The 19,231-nt window shown below is 46.0% G+C and overlaps 1 protein-coding gene across 1 annotated transcript in view; it reads right to left on the reverse strand.

Annotated features, from left to right (window-relative positions):
• Positions 1–19,231, reverse strand: part of LOC120861032 (colorectal mutant cancer protein) — a 308,064-nt gene that overhangs the window by 89,578 nt on the left and 199,255 nt on the right. The window contains exon 4 of the mRNA XM_040236721.1: positions 6,962–7,104. Within this exon, the coding sequence (XP_040092655.1) occupies positions 6,962–7,104 (143 nt within the window). The remainder of the gene's footprint in view (positions 1–6,961; positions 7,105–19,231) is intronic.

Consider the following 19,231-nt stretch of genomic DNA (forward strand, 5'->3'; position numbering starts at 1 on the left):
CAGTCCCTGGGTTGGGAAGATCCCCTGGAGGAGGGCATGGCAACCCACTCCAGTATTCTGGCCTGGAGAATTCCATGGACTGTATAGTCCATGGGGTCACAAAGAGTCGGACACGACCGAGCGACTTGCACTTCATTACCTTAGAAGAGGAGTTCCTGAACCTAAGAGTCAAGGGAGCTCATTCTGAACAAACATGACCCATGGCTTTCCATATCTGTCTTACATCTCAAGTCTCCTTTGTGGGCTGCAAAACCACTGAACAGTAGTTTGAGGGAAACAGTCCAAAGTGACACAAGATGACGTGGGGCAATAATCTTGTCTGCTCTCAAGCTTGGTTCCTCTCTAAGGAAAGTTCTGGAATGATTTTAGGTGGCCTCCTCGGCCACATGGCCATGGTCACATTCGCAGACAGGCCTTGTCTGACCAGGCTCATATCCTCGCAAGGAAGGACATAGTCACCTTAGCCTTCTGTGAGTCACTGTCTGAAACTTCGAAGCCTGCCCTGGGCTTGGTTTTCAGGGGTTTTCATGAACTTCTTGGGAAAGATTAAGTCGCCCAATTAAAGGAGACAAAAAAAAAAAAAAAAAGTAGCACAGGGCTGGGCCTGTTTCATTGCCAAGTCAGGGTGCTAGTTTCTGTCCTGTCTAACATTGCCAACCTATGGACTGGTTTTGCAAAGTTTCAGAATCAGGTTACCAAGAATCTGATTCTCCTTTAAACATGCTCTGCCAGAGGACAACTGCCTCCTTAGTGCCTCATTCCTAACAGCAATTGAATTTTCTCTGGACAGGCTGCCCTGCCTTTGTAAATACTTTTCTCCTACTCTGCAGAAATCATTTTTGGAGAAGGCAGGACTGTCTTTCCTTCCCTGCCCCAAATCCCCTTTCTCCCCACTGGGAGGGGCTGCTCAACACTTTGGAACATTTCTCCTGAGCCATTAAGCCTCATGGTCCATTAAGCCAGGAAAATCTGGCTTTAACATTAAACGTATTTCATAGTCACAGCTGTGCCAAACAGCCAGGTTTCATGTGTAAATTCTTCCTTGGTTGTCTTCCAAAAACTATGCATAAGGAGGAAATCTCTGTCTAAATGATCACACCAGCAAGCACGGGGGCATACGCTTTCTTCCCTCCCTAAAGGATGATAGTTCAGCACTGCTAAATTCCATACAAATAAGACTTTCTCACCAAAACCCAGAAGAAATTTCAAAATACAGGAGCAGAACCTATCACAGCCTGTGCAAAGGTCCATGGGGTCAGGGATTTTGTTTTACAGACAATTGCTCCAGACCAGCTTTGCTGTTCCATGAACAGAGGTGGGAAGACAGCCTGCAGGAAGGAATGCACCCCCACCCCCACCACCCACCTGCAAGCTAGCATGACCAGTGCCATCTCACACATCTGTGCTTGGCTCTGCTGCAGCACCCAGCATGGGTTGGTCTAAGGGTGTGGGAGCTAAGTTGGAGATCTGCAGCGTCTCAATGAACAGCAGACACTTTGCTAGTAAGCCAGGAGCTCTGATCAGACAGTGGCTCCCTAAATACTGCTGCCAGCTCTAGAGACCTCACAGGATGGTGGTAAGCAGAGCACACCAGCCAAAGGTATGTTTTCCTGTGAAAGGAAACCCACCTATAGATACATGGGTGTCAGGAACGAAAACAAGTGCTTAGCTGTGCAGCCTGGACAAGTGACTTGCCCTCTCTGAACTCCTGTTATCTCAGTTTCACAGGTAAGGAGCTCTATAGTGCCTCCTTTAAGACTGAGGACCGAACTTGAGGATGCCTGTTAATGCTCAACACAAAGTAAGTGAATAAACCACGTCAGCCATGATCTGCAGCCTCCCTTTTAACGAGAACTCTTTGCCAAGGTGAGGAAACAGAAATCCCAAGCCATAACTACTACTTTATCTTCGTCTACTTAATTATCTTTATTTTACAAATGATTTCGTGACTAGGTTTGAACAGAGGTAATGCAGTTTACTTGAAGATGCAATGTGACACCATCGGGACCTTTCTCCTGTATAGGACTGCTTAGGTAGGTCAAAGCACCTTCTGCATTGCGGGTTGCCTTGTCCAGGCTCTGAGGACCATGCCCTGGAGCCAGCTTATCGAAGTGGGTTTGAACACAAAAGACAAGTGATTTCTGATGAAGGGACTACTCCTATTATCTTAAATGGAAATTGGCAAATATACTGCAGCCAACTCTGTATATAAAATCCAGCTCAAAATTAGCCAAGCTGGGTGGCTAATGGAGGTTTGCAAATACAGCAGTCATAATGAAATGGATGTGTTTTAATGATTTCCTATAAAAGTGTTTATAAATGGAAGCTTTTTTCCCTGCTGAAGCAATTGAATTGGAAAATGGCACGGGAGTAAGAAGAGGCAGCCACCCAGTTCTGATGGATGTGCAGGGGCTGTGCTCTGCTGGGCTTTCGTGAGCTGATCCTCCTGCTGTCCCCAGGCCTGCCCTCCGTGGGGTCCTGGCGGGGGCGGCCGTGCCCACCGCACTCTCCTCCTGTCCCCTCTGTGCCCGCTTGTTCCCACTTATCCCTCAGCTGTCAGCCTAGGTGTGACTTCTGGCACATTCTGACGCTCCCACCAGAGGCTGTGGCCCCTGTCCATCTTCCGGTGTGCTCCATCGGCAGGCATTCTCTGTTCCCTTTGCATCCTCCAAACAACCGCAAGCTCCAAGTCGCTCCCTGTCACTCACCTCTCTGGAAGCCTCCTGTGAGAGGGCACCGCTATGTCGAAGAGTCAAAGTCCCTGCCCACGTGGAGCTGGCATTCCAGCACAAGAACTGACCAAGACTGGTGATACACATAAGGAAGTAAAGACAAACGGGAGGTGGTGTCACGGAGGGCTAAGTGCGATGAAGAGGGATGAGGTGGGGGAGATGGGAGGGACACGTGGGAGGTGGCATCACGGAGGGCTAAGTGCGATGAAGAGGGTTGAGGTGGGGTGAGAAGGGAGGGACACGTGTGCGGAGCGGAGGCCAAGCAGCGTGCACGTGAGGGACAGTCCAGGACCCCACGAGGGGCCGGGAGAGGCTGTGAGGAGGGGAGAGCAGACTGACTGTGAGAGAAAGGATGAGTGGGCATCAGTGGATGCAGGGACCCTGAGTTCAGAGGCGCTGGTCAGGTCTGAGGGATAGCAGGGAAGGCCTGTGTGGCCAGAGCGGGAAGGAAGCAGGAAGAGTCGGGAAGGGCAAGGCTTGAGGTGGGGGCTCTCCAGGCTCCACGGGCCTGCAGGTCAGAGTTAGAAGTGGGGATGTCACTCTGGGGATGAAGGGCGTGAGCCTGCGAGCACAGTGATCTGAGGGCAGGTTCTGGGTCTCACACACCTATCCCTAGCACGGCGCTCAGCAAGCGGCTACATGAATGACTGATGGCTCCTACTGCGGGCAGAGAACACACACAGGCCCCAGGCAGACAAGGGTCGCTTCCCTGCAGGAGCCCAGGCTTGTTGGGAATGAAACTACCACCAGTTGTAACGAACATGCATTTTTACTGAGGGAAAGGGCAAAAATACATGATTTGGGAAAACAAAGCCTGCTCCCGGTGCAGACGGGCAGACACTGGCTCCCGAGCGGGCACCCGGATACAGGTGATTGCCCGCAACGGGAGCCCTGGGACGCCCGCGGTGAAGATGTGCCCCACTACCCTCGCCATCCACTGCAGGGGGTTTGCCCTCCAACTCCCCAAGTTTCTTTGACTAAGAAATTTTGTTGGAGTGCAGGTCACTTGCTTAATTTCATGAAAAATAGTTTCAGAGAACTGAATGGAGGGGTGGGTGTAGGAATGCGTCTGGGCAGTGACAGAAACTTCTAGGCTGCCCGCACATGTCTGATCGCCTGAGGCTGGAAGCCTGAGCCCAGAAGGTCGAGGCCACCAGGGTAAGATTATGACGCTGGTATAACGGAGCTCGGAGGACGTGGGCTGGTCGCCAGGGTGTGTGTATGCCGTGACGGCAGGCCTGCGGTCTGGGTTCAGTGTGGGGGAAGCAGCTTTAGCCTGAAGCCAAGGCCCCAGGCCTGCAAGGCAAGCCCTCTCCTCACCCCATTTCCATCTGGCTAAAGCTGGTATCAGTACCCAGCACTCAGGGACATCGATGTACCTAAACCCATCTTATGTGGCCTTAGCAGCCATCCATGCTGGGGACCCTCCTTCCTTAGGAGAGTCTTCTCCCCCACCGCCTGGTGGGCACAGCTCTCCACATGTCCTTCTTACGGCTCCAGCTGACCGCCTGGTTGATGGACTGGTTGACTGTACCACCCCTTCATTCAAACACATATCTCTGAACCCACACTGCACTCTGTGCCAGGCCCTGTGGTGGGCTCCGGAGAGCCACGAGTAGAGAAAATAAACAAGGTTTTGCTCAGCGCGGTTTAGTGGCAGCGTCAGTCAAGCAAAGAAGTACAAACACATCATTTAAACTTTCAGTGTGATGTAAGGAGGAGACCAGCGAGGTGGCGAGAGGCGGCGCCGGACATGCATAGACGGGTGCTCGCGAGGTGCTTTGGGAAGGCGCGTTTGAGCCGAGACCGAGACGCCGAGAGGTTCATCCCTGCCACGAGGTGCTCCTGCGTCTTCTCCTCGGCCGGTGGCCCCCTACACCTAGCCTCTAGTTCTCTACACTTCATGCTCTTCACATCGACTTCCACTGCTTCCGTAACTATCTGCAAACAGCCTGACGTCTCCCGACTGCTTTCTTCAGCCAGACCTGTTGTGGTTTATGTGTACCTACTGCCTTCCCAACATCTCCACCCAGATAGCTCCAGACACCTGAAACTTCTGCCCAAACAAAACACACACCCTCCTCTCCACCCCACCCATGCCCCTCCCCAACAAAACTAAATTCAGACCAAAACCACTGAGTCCTTTTTCCTTTGCTCCCATATGGCTGATTAGCCCTGCCACCCATCCAGTGGGCAAACCAGACACTTACGGGACACCCACGCATGCCTCCTTCCTTCTTCACCCTGTGATGGATTCCTTGGACGATCTTGTCAATTTTCGGTACTCATCTGCTTTTCCACGTCTCAACAGCCACCACCTTTAATTCTGGCAACAGCTTTGCCCACCTTGATTTCGGCAATGGTTTCCAGGCCGGCTTCCCCCATTCACCCTTGATCCACTGATTCTTTCTCTTCACTACAGACTGATTGATTCAGAATGCCATCTGATCATCTCATCCCTCCCATCCACAGCTGTTAAAATCATTCAGCGGTTTCTCCTGGGTCTCTGAATAATGGTCAGACTCCCTAGCGTGGTCTATGAGATCTTGTGCTGTCTGACTCTGGCCTGCCTCTCCCAGCCTCTGTCTCACACCTCTGCACTCTTCATAAAAGAGGGTCTTATTCACTGCCTTGACTACATCATCCCCTCTCTCCTGCATGCCACTTCCTCTCTCATGCACTCAATTCCTACTTACCCTCCACATCTCAGCTCAAATGTCACTTCTGAGAGGAAGCTTTCCTGGAAATCTTAAACTGAATTCCTTTGACACACTGCCATGGTACTTGATGTTATAGCATGTATATAGGTTTATGCAGGTTGTTGTGAAAGTCACTCAGTTGTGTCCGACTCTGAGAACCCATGAACTGTAGTCCATGAATTCTCCAGGCCAGAATACTAGAGTGGGTAGCCTTTCCCTTCTCCAGGGGATCTTCCCAACCCAGGGACTGAACCCAGGTCTCCCACATTGCAAGTGGATTCTATAGCAGCTGAGCCACCAGAGAAGCCCAAGAATACTGGAGTGGATAGCCTATCCATTTTCCAGAGGATCTTCCTGACCCAGGAATCGAACCGGGGTCTCCTGCATTGCAGGTGGGTTCTTTATCAGCTGAGCTACCAGGGAAGCCCTGGTTATATTATAAGTCTATATAGGGAAGCCCTGGTTATTATATAGGTTTATAATTAAGCATAAATGTTTAATATTTATTAAAGTCACTCTCTCCCCAATGGAAACTTAAGTTCTAATGTAAACTGTACTATGCTTACTCTTCCTTCTCCTTGTTCCTTTCCCATCACCCCCTGACATGTGAACATTTCCTAAGATACAGTGCGTCTCCCCATTTGGACTTCACAAGCTTTCAACCATAGGGAGCTCTTTACCGCATAACTTCAAAGCCCTTATCCACAATCCCAATCTCTCCAGAGATCTAGTTGAGCATCTTCAAGTTGGCCAGAGGTTTTACAACACTTCAATTGCAACCCCTAGTTAGAACATTTCCCTTGGCAGCTTACGACATATACATATCCAACAGATACGTGTCCTGAAAAAACAATACTATCATTCTGGTTTTTTTTTCCTATTTGATTTCATTTTTAAAACATTTTGATTTTTCATGTACTTTCAAGACCTACTTGGAAGGGTCATAACCTGTAGTTTAAAACACACCATACCAACGTGCTGTTACCAGCTATTTTCATACAGACATTTCTTCACAACCTCAAAGAAAATATATTTATTTCCCAAATCATTTCTCAACCAAACTTCCTTAGTAAGGAATACAATCATTCTGAGTCACTCAGGATGAACGTTTTAAAGAGTCATTTTGGATCCTGCTTACCCAAGAGTTGCTGAACCTATCACCTCCTCCTCTGCAGTGAGTCACTCCTCAGCCCATCCTTTCCATTCTTGCCATCACAGCTCAGTTTTACTGAACTTGGAACAGTGCAATTACCCTTTTACCTGGTTCCCTACTTCCTGACTTTTCACGTAGAAGGTGACATGTTTGAATCACAAACATCAAGGCAGAAAGGGAATTCAGCTCTTTGGTTCCAGTGTGACCAACAAAGGAATATGTAGAGAACTGAAATGAATGAGCCTTCACCTGCCTTCATCTACTCAACAAGCTGCTTGATCCACTAAATCTCGATCCAGGCTGTCTCATGCTTCTAAAGTTTTGATTACAATCCAGAAGCCGAGCCCTGGCGTTGCGGCCACGGCAGGCAGACTTACCCATGTCTGCAGTGACCATGGTGGACTGGTTTTCAGGGACAGACACAGAGGTCTGGTCCTGATCCACGCTGCGAGAGTCCTCATTGGCCTCGTGTTGACTCTGGCTGAGCTCTGATCGCAATTCTGAGTACTCATCTTCCTCCCTGAGAACAAAAGGGAAGTCAGACTCCACTGACAGACACACAAGACACATCCCCAGAGAATGTCTTTTAATAACAAGATAAAGACACTCAGAACACAAACAGATAGCTCTCCTCTCGAGCCACATGGATCAGGACTCCTTTCAGGCTAACTAGATGGGTGGTGTTTGACACTGAAAGTTTCCACATCCATACCCATACACCCGACAAGACTCGTCTGTCAGCCTACCAGAAAACTACCCCCTTCAAACATTTCCTAAAGAAAGTAGGCTTCTTCACCCCCTGAAATTCCAAGGCAAAGAAGAACTGAGATTCCTAGCACTGAGGCTACAGTGAGCAGGACCATCAAGGGCCTATGAATAGGAGTGACTCAAAGCATCACCCACTACCAGAGTCCCATGCTGCGCTTCCTTCTGGGAAGAGAATAGAAGGACTGCTGAGGTTACAGAGACTGGAAAACCAGCATCCTGTCTGTGCAGATCGAAACCAGTGCTCTGAGAGGTGTAGGGGTCAGCATGTCTGAGAAAGACCACACTTAGTTTCTCTAAAGGAAGTAAGTGGAGTTAAGGGACAGGATAGGAGAATGGAGTGAGGGGGAAAATGGCTCTTAATGGTCTGTTTCCTTCAATCTGCCTTTGCTAGTAGGCAGATAACTTTGAAATTCATCTGTGTTTCCTCTGCACAAACACACCCACTCCCTTCTCAGCCCCTCATGGATCTCTTGTAAACTTTGGGCTCTGAATTAGTCATGGGCAAGCTAAGAAAAGTTACAACTGCAGTATGTATTTCAAAGTACACACAGACCTCCTTCCCACACCACTGGCATCACTACACACACTGGATACAGACATGGAGAGAGCAAAAATTAATCTTCTTTGATGCATTTATCTTGCAAGTGAGCCAGAAAAGAAAATTGTCAGGGGGTTTAATTATGAGTTTGGAAAGTCCGAAGGTGTCTGCCTAGCCCTAGGGGGAGGGTGTCTGTGAAGAAAGATAGGAAGAATTTCTCTTAACCTGGCATTCACATTAAGTTGCTGACAACCGGAGGGTAAGGGCAGAAAGTCCACAGTTTTCGGTGGACCAAGATGGTGAGTGGTGATCAGTGAGACTTGGGGAAGAGGCAAATACCATCTGAAGCTCAGGAGACACATCCATACTAGAGAAATGGGAAGAACTCTCCAGAGTTCTTGGTTTTCTCATGAAATGAACACCCATCCTCTCAGGGAAAGAATTCAGCTGAGTCCTTGCTTTATAAAGTATTTCTGATAAAAGCCACACAGAAATCTAGGAAGACTTTAAACAGATATAAAACCACCAGAAATGCAGAATGTGAATTAGAATGGGAGTGGTTATGGGAAACAAATATAGGTTAATGTTATATGAATAAGTTAATTATTAGATTTCTGCACAGCCAACAGTAATTAGGCTTAGGAAAGAAAAACAATTAGAAAGTACTCTTAAGAGTCACTGCCTTTTTGGTCTAGAGGGTAATTGTGCTCTGATCCAACAGCTTCCTTTCAATCAGCAGTTGAAATCCTGATTTTAGTTAATGGGAGATTTTGGGTATAATGAATAAATTACCTTTGTTGCATGGCCAATGTAATCAGCTTCAGCTTGGCTGAGACTGTTTTTCAGCCAAAAAAGCTGCTGCTGTGCCTCTGGGGCAAATGGTATTTGCAAAATCTTTTATAGCCACCTTCAACTGTCTTGGCTTGGCAGGTCCCAAACATCTAGTGCCTGCCAAATCTCCTGCTTTGTAAAAAATTACTTTATTAGGATGGGTTTTATAAAGAAGTGAAAACGGAAGGGGTGGGAGAAGGAAGCATTCAGTAAGGAAGGGAACATTCCTTACTAAGGTGAGACCACAGACTGAAGAATGATACCACACAAGAAATGTCACCTTCAGGTGGAAGACTTTCAGTGTCATGAAATGCAAGCCAAGAATGCTCTTTCAAGGTATCTGAGCATCAAGACAAGGATAGGAAAGCAAAAACCAAGTGGATGCTGCTCTTTTGGGAGTCAAATTTTATGTTACAACTGGGCTTCCCATGTGGCTCTAGTGGTAAGAACCCGCCTGCCGGTGCAGAAATGTAAGAGATGCAGGTATGATCCCTGGGTCAGGGAGAGATGGCATAGAGAAGCGCATAGCAACCCACTCCAGTATTCTTGCCTAGAGAATCCTATGGACAGAGGAGCCTGGCGGTGAAAGCGACATAGCACATGCGCACACGTTCACAACTAATTCTACGCTACGAAGGATGCTCTGGGTGGACTGCAGCTCTGGGGCTGCAGGTGGGCAGTTATCAGGGAGGACCTCCAGGATGGAGCAGAGCTACAGAAGAGCCTTAAGGCGAGCCATTTAAGATAGGTCATCAGGGTGCATGGGCATCTGCAGAGCCTCAGGGGAGCCCGTGGACGTGAACTGGGGCGTGTAGAGCTTGGGACAGAGGGGACAGATAGCTGAAACCAAATCAGGGTGCAGGAGGGAACCATGAAGCTGGAGGAACACTCAGGCCACTTGCTGAGTGGGCAATATTGGCCAGAAGCAAAACTTATTGTATTGAAGAAGGCAAACAATCAGGGTCAAACGGTGGAAATAAATGTAAAATAATGTGTGAAGTCAAGGAATTCAGGGGAAGGAGTAAGTGTTGTGAGATCTTTTATGGAAACAGATCAAACAGGCAGCAGGGAAGTACAGACGGTCTGTGTTCTCGACCCTACAGAGAGGGGTTGAGGTGAGCACACATCATCCCTGGTTAAGGATTCCCCTTCGGGTATCATAGGGAAGGTTACAGTCCAACACTACACGAGCAAACAGAGGAAACAGTAGAGGTAGAAAGCAACCTTGTAAGGAGGTTGTGAGCAGTCTCGTGCCCCCAAAATGAGGCACTGAAAGATTAAACTGAACCTAAATATGAGAAAGTTTGTATAGCCCTATTTCTCTTGCTGACTTTGGTAAAAAACCATGGAGTTGTCTATCTTAGCCCTTTCAACATCCTTACTGGCAGGAATTGGGAAATGACAAAAACCAGTGCACTCCAAGCACTCTGTAAGCTGCTGGACAATTTGGGACTTCAGCATATGGAGAAGGATGCTGGGGGCTCTCTCTATTGTTTTAGTCAGAAGCATCAGTCCATCCAGAGCAATGGGAACAAAAAGTTAAAAACAAAAAAAACAAAAAAACCCAAAACCCTGCAGGTCCATGGCAGTTTTAAAAAGACAAGAATTTGAGGAGTTTTTTCAAGGTTCCTCAGGCATCACCTAACTGGTCAAGGTGTGAATGACACACAGCATCAGCATCTCAAAGTGACTTCATTGTTTGCTTCCTTTCATGGTGTATACACTAACTCTTGGTAAGTGATTTCTCTTATTTCTTTGGGGGAAAAAGATGCCTGATCTGAAGAACACTAACTGCTAATGCTGAAGATAAAAAGAAAGAAAATATGAAAAGGTCCAAGAAGTAGTCAAATTAAGTTAAAAAAAAAAGAAGCTTTGATAAACTGATAAATGTTGCTGCTGTTGCTGAGTCACTTCAGTCGTGTCCAACTCTGTGCGACCCCATAGATGGCAGCCCACCAGGCTCCCCCATCCCTGGGATTCTCCAGGCAAGAACACTGGAGTGGGTTGCCATTTCCTTCTCCAATGCATGAAAGTGAAAAGTGAAAGTGAAGTCGCTCAGTCGTGTCCAACTCTTAGTGACCCCATGGACTGCAGCCCACCAGGCTCCTCCATCCATGGGATTTTCCAGGCAAGAGTACTGGACTGGGGTGCCATTGCCTTCTAATTGTATGCTATCGTGGTAGTTTCTTTTTTTTTAAATTATATAATTTTATTAAACAATATAAGTCACTATTTTTTGTTTATCTAAAGCCAAGTATTACATACATGTTGCACGAGAAAATTATTTTTTTTTTAAATTTTATTTTTACTTTATTTTACTTTACAATATTGTATTGGTTTTGCCATACATTGACATGAATCCACCATAGGTGTACATGAGTTCCCAAACATGAACCCCCCTCCCACTTCCCACCCCATACCATCTCTCTGGCTCATCCCCGTGCACCAGCTCCAAGCATCCTGTATCCTGCATTGAACATAGACTGGCGATTCGTTTCTTACATGATAGTATACATGTTTCAGTGCCATTCTCCCAAATCATCCCACCTCCCCCTCTCCCTCAGAGTCCAAAAGTCCGCTCTACACATCTGTGTCTCTTTTGCTGTCTCACATACAGGGTCATCACTACCATCTTTCTAAATTCCACATATATGTGTTAGTATACTGTATTGGTGTTTTTCTTTCTGGCTTACTTCACTCTGTATAATTGGCTCCAGTTTCATCCATCTCATTAGAACTGATTCAAATGTATTCTTTTTCATGGCTGAGTAATACTCCATAGTGTATATGTATCATAGCTTTCTTATCCATTCATCTGCTGATGGACATCTAGGTTGCTTCCATGTCCTGGCTATTATAAACAGTGCTGCGATGAACATTGGGGTACATGTGTCTCTTTCTATTCTGGTTTCCTCAGTGTGTATGCCCAGCAGTGGGATTGCTGGGTCAGAGGGCAGTTCTATTTGCAATTTTTTAAGGAATCTCCACACTGTCCTCCATAGTGGCTGTACTAGTTTGCATTCCCACCAACAGTGTAAGAGGGTTCCCTTTTCTCCACACCCTCTCCAGTATTTATTGCTTACAGACTTTTGGATAGCAGCCATTCTGACTGGTGTGAAGTGGTACCTCATTGTGGTCTTGATTTGCATTTCTCTAATAATGAGTGATGTTGAGCATCTTTTCATGTTTGTTAGCCATCCGTATGTCTTCTTTGGAGGTTCTTTGGCCCATTTTTTGATTGGGTCGTTTATTTTGTGGTAGTTTCTTAACTGCTGTTGTTCAGTCACTCGGTGGCATCTGACTCTTTGCAACCCCATGGATTGCAGCATGCCAGGCTTCCCTGTTTGCCACTATCTCCCAGAGTTTACTCAAGCTCATGTCCATTGAGTCGGTGATGCCATCCCCTTCTCCTCCTGCCCTCAATTTTCCCCAGTATAAGGGTCTTTTCCAATGAGTTGGCTCTTTGCATCAGGTGGCCAAAGTATTGTAGCTTCAGCATCAGTTCTTCTGATAAATATTCAGGGCTGATTTCCTTTAGGATTGACCGGCTTGATCTTGTTTTCCAAGTGCCTCTTAAAAGTTTTCTCTGACACCACAAATTGAAAGCATCAATTCTTTGGCTCTCAAGTTTCTTTATGGTCCAACTCTCACATCCACACATGACAACTGGAAAACAATAGCTTGGACGGCAAAGTGATGTCTCTGCTTTTCCATAATTATGGAATTAGAAAGTCACCAGGTTTTTTTTTCTTTGGCACATGGAGGGTCATCTCAGGATTCTAATGGTGCATTATTTCATTCACTTAGAAGCATTTGTGAAGTGATTCCAAGTCACTCAGTTTAGAATTGCAGTGATTAAAGCTTGCCACCAGCTCAATAACAGCAGCAGCAGCAACAACAAAACACTCCTAAGGAGGCAGGCATTAGGCTGTATACACACCTGCTTAACTAGCAGAGGCAGAAAAGTCACAGAGTGGCAGGCTGGCAGGGATCCTGGTGATCACTTAAGCCAGGATCAATACCTTTGTTTTACAAAGAAGAGCACGGACACTCCTAGAGGCTAAGTGACTTACCTAAGATTATCCAACCAGTTAGCAACACAGCCTAATTCCTAAATTTACTACAAACAGAACAATAATATGATGGCCTAAGGAAAAGATTTTTTAAAGATTCTTTCTCATTATTAGCTAGGGGTGAAATAATCTAATTGGAAAAAGTCAATGAAAGTTTAACTCTTACCATGCTTTCCAGACCTCCAGCTAAAGTCCTGTGGAATCAGCAGCATTTGATAAAAATGTTACTTCAGAAGCAATCCCTGCTGCTGCTAACTCGCATCAGTTGTGTCCGACTCTATGCGACCCCATAGACAGCAGCCTACCAGGCTCCCCTGTCCCTGGGATTCTCCAGGCAAGAACACTGGAGTGGGTTACCATTTCCTTCTCCAATGCATGAAAGTGAACAGTGAAAGTGAAGTTGCTCAGTCGTGTCCAACTCTTCGCGACCCCATGGACTGCAGCCTACCAGGCTCCTCCATCCATGGGATTTTCCAGGCAAGAGTACTGGAGTGGGGTGCCATTGCCTTCTCTTATGCCTATCTTATTTTGGGGTGCACGTTCATGCCTTGTCACTGGATTGGGGTAACTGGTGAACAAGACCCAGACGGACATGCCTTGGGAGCTGTCAGTCAACTGTGGCCAGCCCACTCAGCCTACCTGACTTTGTGGTTTTTCTTTTGGAACACACTTGGTCTCTGCATTTAAAAGCAGAATTGCCCCCAAACAGCCATCATTTCTTTAAAGAACAAAGATGTTTTAGATACAAGATATTCTTTTCAGTTCTCTTAAAGGATCTGTGGAGTGAGTTCCCTGGTGGCTCAGAGGGTAAAGTGTCTGCCTGCAGTGCGGGAGACCCGGGTTCAATCCCTACATCAGGAAGATCCCCTGGAGAAGGAAGATCCCACTCCAGTACTCTTGCCTGGAAAATTCCATGGACAGAGGAGACTGGTAGGCCACAGTCCATGGGGTCGTGAAGAGTTGGACATGACTGAGCGACTTCACTTTCACTTTAAAGGATCTATAGCAGTGAATAAGTGATGAGCAAATACCTCTTATTTTCCCATACAGCACAGAGGAAGTTCAGACTCATCTAGGAAACTTATGATGAATAACTGAACAAATGGGACTCTGAAATGCTCTCCTATGTATATAATAATTCATCCTTGTCACCCATGAGTACCAGTTTTAACAAGATCTGATAAAGGATCCGTATTCAAAAACGTCAAATAGTGAACAAGGGTGGTATGTATACCATATAAGAAAATAGGGAGATAAAAAACCCACCTTATCTTTCTAGCTTTCATTTTTATTTCATCATATTTTATTCTTTAGGCCACAAGCTAATCAGAACAACGAGTTTTGCTGGGAGACAAAGAGGTTTTGGTTACACTGTGTTTGAGATGCAGCAACATGAAGAGGGACAGAGAGCTGCACCACACAGGGCACGCATGGGCCTAAGACCAGGGGAAAGGCCAGGCACACAGCACAGGCACGAGGTTTTATTTTATTTTATTTTATTTTTTTCAGTTGTGTCCGACCATCAGCGACCCCATGGACTGTAGCCTACCAGGCTCCTCCATCCATGGGATTTTCCAGGCAAGAGTACTGGAGTGTGGCACGAGGTTTTAGAGACTGGGCTATGTGTGGGCACACAGAGGCTCTGCATACTTGCTCAGTCGCCAAGTGAGGGGCACTTTGCAGATGAAGAAGCACAAGGGTTAAATGCCAACGTGGAAGTGATATAAAGAGGAGGGGTCAGTGCTTTCGGGGTGCAGCCATCCTGGTGAAAAGTATGGGGGGGAGCCCAGGGTAAGGGCCAAAGTTGAGGATGGCTCTTAGGGAAAGAGGGGAAGGACTTGCAAGGCCAGGGAGGTTAGAGAAGGGAAGCAGGATTTAGGGTTAAATTTAGGAAAAGGGCCAGGAACAAGAAAAAAGTCACCAAATTTTTCAGTTAAGAAATCACTGGTGATTTTCAAAAAAGTCTCTTAGCTTATGCTGCTGTAACAAAGTACCATAGACAAGCTTAAACGACAGAAAGCTACTTTTTCATAGCTAGACTTCAGTTGGGTTAGAGAAGGAAATGGCAACCCATTCCAGTGTTCTTGCCTGGAGAATCCCAGGGATGGCGGAGCCTGGTGGGCTGCCGTCTATGGGGTCGCACAGAGTCGGACACGACTGATGCAACTTAGCAGCAGCAGCAGCAGCAGACTTCAGCTGGTAGTCCAAAATCAAGGTGCCAGCACGGCTGGTTCCCGGTGAGGGCTCTCTTCGTGGCCTGCAGATGGCTGCCTTCTCCCTGCACCCTCACATGGCAGGGAAAGAGCAGGAGAGCAAGTGAGCTCTCTGGGGTCACTAATCCTATCACGTGACCCCAACTTCATGACCTTGACTCAACTACATCCCATCTCCAAACACTATCACATAGAGGGTTTCATCACACGAACTGGAGGGGGGATGAGTGGCACAATTCAGTTCATAGCAAAAGGAATTTTGGCAAACCACTGGGGTCAGAAGCCAGACAGCTGTGGGCTAACAAGCAAATGGGAAATGAAGCAGAAATCATGGCCCACTCAGAGTTGGCAGTGAAAGGTTGATGTTATGAGAGCAGCTTTTGGGAAAAGAAAAATAATCTCCCTGGGAAACAATCTGCTTAGACATCTTTTTTTTCCCCTCCCCCAGATACAAAGTGAGCTACTGACATATTTTTCTATTTTACCCATCTCATTATACAATCCCCCCAATTCAGACGAGCATTAAAACAAAGCCACTCAGAACATACAGTTAAGTGAAAAAGCACCTATTACAAATCAGTGTGTGCTATATGATCCAATTTGTTTAAGATATTCATGAGTAAAGATTTTTAGAAGGCCATAAATACAAACTGTTTATTCCAAGCAGATGAGATTTAGGATGCATTAGGCAGGGATCAGTTAGGAAAACAAACGCTTTTGGATGTTTCAAGCAGGATTTAATTTAGGCAGTTGGAAGGACCAGAGAAGAGAAGGGAGGGTGGAGGGCAGCTGGTGCTGTCAGCCTTGCCATCAGAGCTGTGATGGGGAGACTGCTGCTGCCCCTCTTCTGCCCACAGCTCAGGCTCAGGCCAGTCACCGCAGGATCTCCATGCTCATCAAAGCCACCACGACGGCCCCACCTTCTCGCTGCCTTCCAGACCTGGCAGATCCAAAACTATCCCAGAGTTAAGGGAGTTTGGGAGGTAGTCCCCAGGGTCAGTCTTCTTTGATTTGGGGGGACTCCACAGAAGGCGTGGGAATGGAACCAGGCACCAGCAACATGCACGGTAACCTACTGTCTTTGGCTCCTTGACAACCAAATGCATCCTCTCACACATATACATTTCCAAATGGCTATAACAATACCATCAAGCTTCTGCAACTATCCCTTGTTCAGTTGTATTAATAAATGTACTCACCTTCTTATCAAAATGGGAGACCCAAAGTCCCATTTATATCCATGGCTAGGTGAGCTTTCCTCTTCTAGTTTAATGGCAAATTCACCAAAATCATGGAGCCCAACTATTACATCTACATTTTACCAATAATAACTCACCTCATATAATGGGAGAAAACAAGAAAGTAAAAAGGAAATTGCATATATAATAAACAAGCAAAAAATTATGCAGTTGAGTCATCCTTTTTGCATCTGGTTATGAGACTACAGTGAACAACTTTTTTCTTCCATTAGGAAATTCCAATTCCCTTGGTGTTTGGCCAGCATCTTAGGTGGTTAGAGTTCTTAACCCAGTGCAGTAATTAGAAATCTTTATTCCTGAGGGGTCTGGCCCTAGGTGGACTGACATGGACTGTAATCCTCTAATTTACTAACTTGTATCCCTGGACGACATCCAGGAGGTATGCTAGGGAATCCGATGAGTTCCAGACACAGTCCTCCCTGCCTCACGGTACAGCTACAATCCAGTTTCCCCTGGAGAGTTGGGATCCCGCTAGTACAGTAACTCCCTTCACTGCCTGTTGGTTCAATGACACGAGATGTCCCAAGGGCTAAGTGGCAGCAATGGAATCACTGCTGTGTTCGCCAGTCATGGTTCCCTTGGGAATGAAACTTTTAAAACTAGCAGAGCTCAAAGTCTCCAAGAGGGAAAGCAATAATTTTTTAAGTGGGCTTTTAGGTGTAAGAATGAAAGGAGCCACTTGTGTTTCCACTTCTTGGTTCCTGAAGCCAGAAAAGCAGGACCGTGAACTGTTGCTAGTTGGGAGCATTTACCACATGTACAGGGATTTAAAAAATGTTATCACCTGGATGGGGTACAATGGTAGACCAGGTCCACTATGAGATTTACTGATGATGCCACTTGTCGCCTGATCTAGTATGGACTGAATTATGTGTTATTGTTCATTGTTAGTACCACCCCAATTCTATGTTGCAGTCCTAACCTTCAAAGTGATGGGATCTGGAGATGGGACCTTTGAGATATAATTAGATCTGATGGGATCCCTCACTACGGGATTTGTACCCTTAAGAAATAACAGAACTTGCCTTTTCCCTCTCTCCCTGCCATGTGAGGACACAGTGAGAAGGAAGCCTTCAGGAGGACAGAAAGACAGCACTCACTGATGAAATGAATTGGTTGACACTTTGACTTTGGACTTTCCAGATTCCAGAACCATGGCAAATAAATTCCTATCGTCTAAGCCACTGGTCTACAGTATTTTGTTACAGCAGCCTCAGCTGACTAATGTAGCTTCATCAATCTTCATTTGGACTGGAAGACTACAGGTATTTTTGGATCCCAGGGGCTAACATCTGCTCAGAGTGAATAATTAGCCCAGAAGGTGGGGATCTCTTTTTCTTACTGTACATTCTCCCCTGTAAAATGGGTAGAAAGAAGACAGACTGCACCCACTTGTGACAGGATTATAAACATCTTCATTAAAGAGTTCTGGATCTGTGAAGGAGGTCTGGTAAGGGAACTGGATAAGAGGTCATATATTATAGTGGGAGGTCAAGTCCTTGTTCACCAGACAGACCAGAGATTTTTCGATTACAAAGATCAAGTAAAACTTAAATATGCTGCCCATTTATATCAAAACTAAAGACTCCATGATCAATTCTACATTATAAAAAATCTCTACGGGTCAAATAATTTTGATTACTACTGTAGCCCTGTTGACAGGTACAGTAGCCATGCCTACACTGACTCCAGTAGTGAAGTGGCATCAAAAACCCCATTTTAATGACATTATTCCTGATCCCCGTGGCCTCTGGACTATGTTACACTAGGGAAGTTCTGGCATTTCAACATTATTTAATGTAATCCTCCAATGAATCTAGTTTTATTTAATAAAACTGCTGAAGCTAACATACTAAATCCAGAATCTCTAATAGGAACAGTGATATCAATAAATCATCATCAATCCAACACTATATTCTTATTTCCCTGGTCTAGGACACTTAGGACCTAATCCTACACATATTCTTCTTAAGTTTCTGTGACTATAAATGAATACAATCTTACGTGTATCTTCCAAGTTTGGATTTTCTGCTTATCCCCCTGGGGCATGATTGAATTTAGCTACTTTTGGGCCTAAAGATAAAGAAGAATGGAGTAGCAGTGAGGTATGACTATATCTGGTACCCTTTACCTGGGTTCAGCCTGCTACAGAGCCTCCCAGCAAAGAAGGACTAACTTGATCAGACAGGGAGGGAGACTGCTTCTGCAGGAGGGGAAACTCAGTGGAGTCTGCAGGCTCTAGGTATCTTGATTTATTTGAATCTACCCAATGTCTCCATTCAAATTCTCACCATTTCATCTTTTCCTATCAGTGCTTAATCTTTAACCTAAGAGATCTGATGTGGCTCTGAATTCAACTTACGTTGGAATTCAGCGACCTGCAGTGTTTGATCATTGACTACATTAGCCCTGTGGCTATAAGAGGTGGGAAAGTCTCCCAGGGCAGTCACAGAAGGTCTCTAGTTCTCTGATTGTGACTGGAGATAAATATTTTAAACTATGAAACTGTCACTTCTTTTCTCTTATGCAATTCAGTATGGCTTCCATGAGGATACATCATAAACCATTCCCTAATTAATGATTTTTCAGCTTTTCCAATAAATTCCTAACTCAGGCCCAGACTGAAGCGACAAGAAAGTCTCAAAGGTACCCGGATTGTACCAGATCAGCATGACAATTCTCTACACCTGGGATACACCAAAAAGTTCAAGGCATTTGTCACCTCTACACTGGGTCAACTATAGCATCTTTGGACCTGAGTGGCAGCGGCTAGGGAGATGCTTTAGCCACTAGAGCTCAGAGGACAAGAGCCTTGTCTTACTGGCCCACATGTCTGCTCATCTTCCAGCCATGCAGGGAGTCCCCTCCTCAAGGAGGAGCTAACTCATTTACATAATGAAAACTGGCAGAATTTAATGTGACCTCTGTACAGATGCAACCTTCCTTTAAATAAGAGGGTATTTTA

The sequence above is a fragment of the Oryx dammah genome, unplaced genomic scaffold, assembly GCF_014754425.2.
Source record: "Oryx dammah isolate SB20612 unplaced genomic scaffold, SCBI_Odam_1.1 HiC_scaffold_11211, whole genome shotgun sequence".
Lineage (NCBI taxonomy): Eukaryota > Metazoa > Chordata > Mammalia > Artiodactyla > Bovidae > Oryx > Oryx dammah.